Source organism: Austrofundulus limnaeus, unplaced genomic scaffold (assembly GCF_001266775.1).
Source record: "Austrofundulus limnaeus strain Quisiro unplaced genomic scaffold, Austrofundulus_limnaeus-1.0 Scaffold90, whole genome shotgun sequence".
Classification (NCBI taxonomy): Eukaryota; Metazoa; Chordata; class Actinopteri; order Cyprinodontiformes; family Rivulidae; genus Austrofundulus; species Austrofundulus limnaeus.
Window position 1 is genome coordinate 664,350 of NW_013952492.1, and position 4,753 is coordinate 669,102.

Genomic DNA, 4,753 nt, shown 5'->3' on the forward strand with positions numbered 1-4,753 from the left:
GGGCTACAATGCAACAAACACAGTAAATAATAAAACTGGTAAAATAAAAAAATAAAAATAAAACAAAAGAACAAATAAAGTTATGTAAATGGAACATACCAGAAGATACTGCTCCAAGTGTCCCTGCGGAAAAATGCAATAAAGTTTTGGACCCAAATTTTCTTCTGCCAGAATGGCAAACATCATGCTTTCCTGCACTAGAGCGTCCACACCCAAGTGAGTCATGCACAGAAAAGTTAAAGAGAGACTGGTTTATGAAAAAAATTACAGTGACAGTATTGACAAACAATCCTGGTCAAATATATATTCTTGATGATTGAAAGTGAGCAGACCCACCTGTAGGATGGCACCATACACTCTAAGGAGCACCTGGTGAGGTTCTTCCCCCAAACATTGTACATGATGGGGCAAACTACACAGGTAGAGTAGGTTGCTTAGTCCACCACTGCAAGACAAACATCATCTCAAGAGTTTGCACAACATAACCAGTTCATCAAGATGGACAAGAAAATCCTTTATCAGTTTTGATTAAACCTTGTTAAACTGACCATCTCACAATGCTAGACTAAAACACAAAACTGGTTTTGAGTGTTACAAGTTCTTTTTTCAACCGTCTTTTTCTCAATTGAATTGTACTAGCAAGTTAGGGACTTAAATATGAAATAATTTGATTTAATTTTTAATCATTTATGCATTTGATCAAACTTGAAATGTTATTTCCAATCAGCTGCAACACCATGCATTAAGATTGCTTCTAAAACTGGGGATTTAACAGCCTTGCAAACGTTCTACATGTTTACATAGAGTGCCATTTAAAAAGGTTGGGCACGCTTTCTCATTCAAGAAATGTATAAATGTCTAGACGATTAGTAGTAATTAATCCTGAACAATGTCAAGGTAATGTGAGAAGCAGGAGTTCAAAAGCACAGTATATACAACAATAGAAATCACAGTTTCCTTTCATTTCACACAATTTCATTTATGTGATGCAGACATTCTGTTATTCACTGTAGCTACATTACCTGACTATGCTAATTTGAAAGTCTGCCTCTTGAAGAGTTTTCCACGATCCTGACAAAAAGTCTCTGCACCAGAAAAAGGCCCTGGTCCTTGTGTCCCGATCGACATCCTCGCTTCTCCCATTGCGAAAAGACTCAGCTTCCGAGTCGTCATCACCGTAAGCAGCACCGAGCAGAGGACTCGGAGTTCTCGAGTTTCTCTCGTTAACAAGAAGAACGTTTCCGACTCGTTTCTTCTCCGCCGGAGGACCCGGCACGTCCTCGGCGGGATGAGTAGACATGTCTCTGCCGTTGTTTTGCCTCGGCCCTGGTTTGTGTTCTCTGCTCTGATCCTCCTCTCCGCTACGGTTACCGTGGGTAACATTTCTGCTGGGCTGCATCGTGAGCTTCCGGGCGAAGACTAGAGGAACACCGGAGGAAAAGGTTTGCCCGAGAAGGACAGGAGGGCTCGCTGACACACGCACTTTACCAGCAAAGCTTCTTAACCGGAAGAGCCAAACATAGCTACTAGTTCGGAACCGCATGGGAGGTGATTGCTAGGTTTATGAGTGATATATTCAAATGACTTTGAAATTGTCGCTCACGCGCAACCAGCAAGATTCTCGGTTGAGCTGAGGAGTACTCAACGTCCAATCAGATTTTGGGTTCTGTTTTTCTAATCATCTCATTGGTCGATGCTCTGTCATTACGTCAGCCATCGGTTTTCTGAAGGTTTCTGGGAAATGTAGTGTTTCTTTTACATCTAATAGCCATGTCTGGCTTAAAAAAAAAAAGTTTGTTCACCAATTAAAAGTTTAGAGTGGGAGCTTTGTCTAACATTTTAACTGAAAAACACTGTTCAAATGATTTTATTTTTTATATGAAAAATACAGAAAATACAACCAGACCATACATTTAGTCAATGAAGGATTTATTTAAAACTCAGATTTATTTTAACTACATCAGGAACTTTGACGATGCTTTGTTTGGTCGTTGTTACTCAGAAATAGGTTGAGTGATGATAAGTTCCTTACTGCTGATCAAAGTGGTCTCGTCTCTGTAGAGTTTCTTGGTAGAACCAGAAATCTCTCTCCCTGCACACAGAACATGGCAACAGTCAGACAAACAGATTCAACCACAACACAAACATTCTGCTCAAGTGAATAAAAGCCTAGACAGTCACAAAACTGTTGGAATGAAGGAGCTACTTACTTTTTCTGAAGCACCTTGGTTCACAGTTATCTGTTGCAGTRATCTGGCATATAGAAACCTCGCAGTGTACAAACACCTGGTTGAAAAAAGAGGTAACATGTTTTTATAGATGTGTTTTAAATTTGATTTTAGTATATACAAAAATTCACTTTAACAAAACCACTCATACATGTTCACTGAGAGGAGTAAATGGTTGATCTGAAGGTGTCTTCTTGGTATAATCAGATGCACCCCCGCTGACAAATGTGAACATCTGGAATTCAAATCGTTTGTAGTAGCTTGGGTAGTAGACTCCAGATGAAGCATCCACAGGGATGAGTCTTGTTAGATAGCGATCATCACGGTTGGGGCAGCTGCACAAGAAAAGAGTTAATTATTGGCAAAAACACATTATAAACATGACATTTGTTTACCGTTATTTAACCAGGCAAGTCCCACTGAGATCTCGGATCTCTTTTGTAAGGGAGGTCTGGGCCTGAAGGCAACCTATTTGACATGAATGTCTTTTAAGTCAAATCAAAACTCATTCTTACCCATGAATAAGTAAATCCCACTGTGGAAGATAATCAGCAATGGGGTTGGTATTTGCCCAGCATCTTCCAAGAGTCAAGGCAATGTTAGCATCAGTCCTGTCCAACATGTGGACCTCAACATACACTGGGTCCCTGAGAATCTTTGTAATAGGGTAGTCGGCATCAGTGTAATAGGAAGTGTATGCCACTTGATCTGTAAATAAAAAAAAGAAGAAAACAAGTAGTTATTGAAGCAGTCATTGGAAAAAAAACTAACTGTACAAATGATGTCCTTCACATTTACCTTCAACACAACCCTTGGTAACACATTGTCCATTGCCAATCCTGAGTTCGACACGCAGAGGTCCAAGAGCTGCAACTGGTAGTGGTGGCGGAAGTAGGCCAACATCAATGACCAAAGCCTGAACAGCAGTACCAACATATTTGCACTGGACTTGCACCCTGAGAGAAAAAATAATTAGAAGATCAGAACCTCTTGTTGGTCTGTCTACTCAAACTGATTTTAACACTTGTGTTTTGTAGCACCACTGAATGCTCTTGTCTTCAGTTGTAGTGATAAGTAAATTTTAAGGTATTAAAACACATACTCAAACAGGCTGTCCCTGGTAATGGATCCATGAGGTCCAACTGCCACTTCGAACAGAGATGTCATCTTGTTCTGATAAATTATAACACCAGGCTCCTCCTGCAAGAACAGGACAATTTTTAATGTTGGAAAAATTAATGCAAATCAAGTGTAAGAGGCATGATTCAGACATTACCGTCATGACAGTGCCGCAGTCAGTTACAGGGAACTGGTAGATTGCAAAAGCTGAAGTGGTACCAACAGGATGGCAATGATCACCAGTTCCAAGGAAATTAATGGATTCTAAATCAATATTGGGTAGGGTGGAATCTCTGGCCACAACCACGATGAACTCGCCATCCTTGGTGCACTGAAGAGTCACTGTAACGAACAAATGAAGAAAAAGAGTGCAAATTCAGTATGTTTTCTTTGAGTACATTTTTCAAAAGTTTCTGAAAAAAAAAATATTAAAGGGAAAATAGTACCATATTTGCCATAGTAGCACATGCGTCCATCATAGCAGCAGTTTAAAACTTCGCAATCATGGGCAGTGGTGGAAGGAGGACCACATTGTATTTTGTAGTTCTCGGCTACTTCACAAATGTGAAATGAATCTGGTCTGGGCGGAGAGGCTGGAGGGGCCGGAGGATACAAATGCTGAGGTACCTGTGGCGGCGGAGGGAATTGTGGATGAGGAGGTTCTTGGGGTGGAGGATTTGCAGGTGGTGGGGGTGGAGGATTTGCAGGTTTCTGGGGGTACTGAGGGACGTGAGGAGGTGTTTGGGGAGGTGGTGGGGGTGGAGGATTGGCAGGTTTCGAAGGGTAGTGAGGGACCTGAGGAGGTGTTTGGGGAGGTGGTGGGGGTGGAGGATAAGCGGGTTTCTGGGGGTACTGAGGGACCAGAGGAGGTGTTAGGGGAGGTGGTTGGGGAGGTGGTTGGGGTGGAGGATAAGCGGGTTTCTGGGGGTACTGAGGGACCAGAGGAGGTGTTAGAGGAGGTGGTGGGGGTGGAGGATAAGCGGGTTTCTGGGGGTACTTAGGGACCTGAGGAGGTGTTTGGGGAGGTGGTTGGGGTGGAGGATTGGCAGGTTTCTGAGGAGGTGTTTGGGGAGGTGGTTGGCGAGGAGGATATGAAGGTATCTGAGGATACTGCGGTTTGCCGGATTGCGCAGCAGCCAGGTAGCTGTAGAGAGCAGCTGCCAAGAGACAACAATAAATCAGCTTCATTGTTATGGCCTCACAGCATACAGTGATTCATAAAAAAAATCACAAGATGCTGTGAAAACCGAGGTGGAAATAGTCTGACTTTTATAAGGTGTGGGTTGTGCTGACTGATGTCTCTCATCTGATTTGTTTTTCAAAATGTCCAATCAGAAACCAGAGGTTTTTGGCTGGTCCTTTATAGTGGGGTAAAGAGATAAGCTTTAATGTAAAAAAAGAGCTCT

At 42.3% G+C, this 4,753-nt stretch overlaps 2 protein-coding genes across 2 annotated transcripts; both read right to left on the reverse strand.

The window, feature by feature from the left end:
* Positions 1-182: 182 nt before the first annotated feature.
* LOC106520265 (uncharacterized) lies at positions 183-1,625 on the reverse strand. The gene is made up of 3 exons (XM_014012242.1): positions 1,023-1,625; positions 337-445; positions 183-197 (listed from the first exon to the last, which is right to left on the reverse strand). Exons 1-3 carry the CDS (start codon positions 1,541-1,543, stop codon positions 183-185), a joined length of 645 nt encoding a protein of 214 aa, XP_013867696.1. The 5' UTR covers positions 1,544-1,625.
* A 369-nt stretch (positions 1,626-1,994) lies between these two features.
* Positions 1,995-4,560, reverse strand: LOC106520307 (zona pellucida sperm-binding protein 4-like). The gene is made up of 9 exons (XM_014012306.1): positions 3,967-4,560; positions 3,794-3,927; positions 3,505-3,689; positions 3,331-3,428; positions 3,027-3,184; positions 2,744-2,936; positions 2,380-2,563; positions 2,211-2,286; positions 1,995-2,092 (listed from the first exon to the last, which is right to left on the reverse strand). The coding sequence occupies exons 1-9, from the start codon at positions 4,533-4,535 to the stop codon at positions 1,995-1,997; spliced, it is 1,695 nt and encodes a 564-aa protein (XP_013867760.1). The 5' UTR covers positions 4,536-4,560.
* Positions 4,561-4,753: the final 193 nt, after the last annotated feature.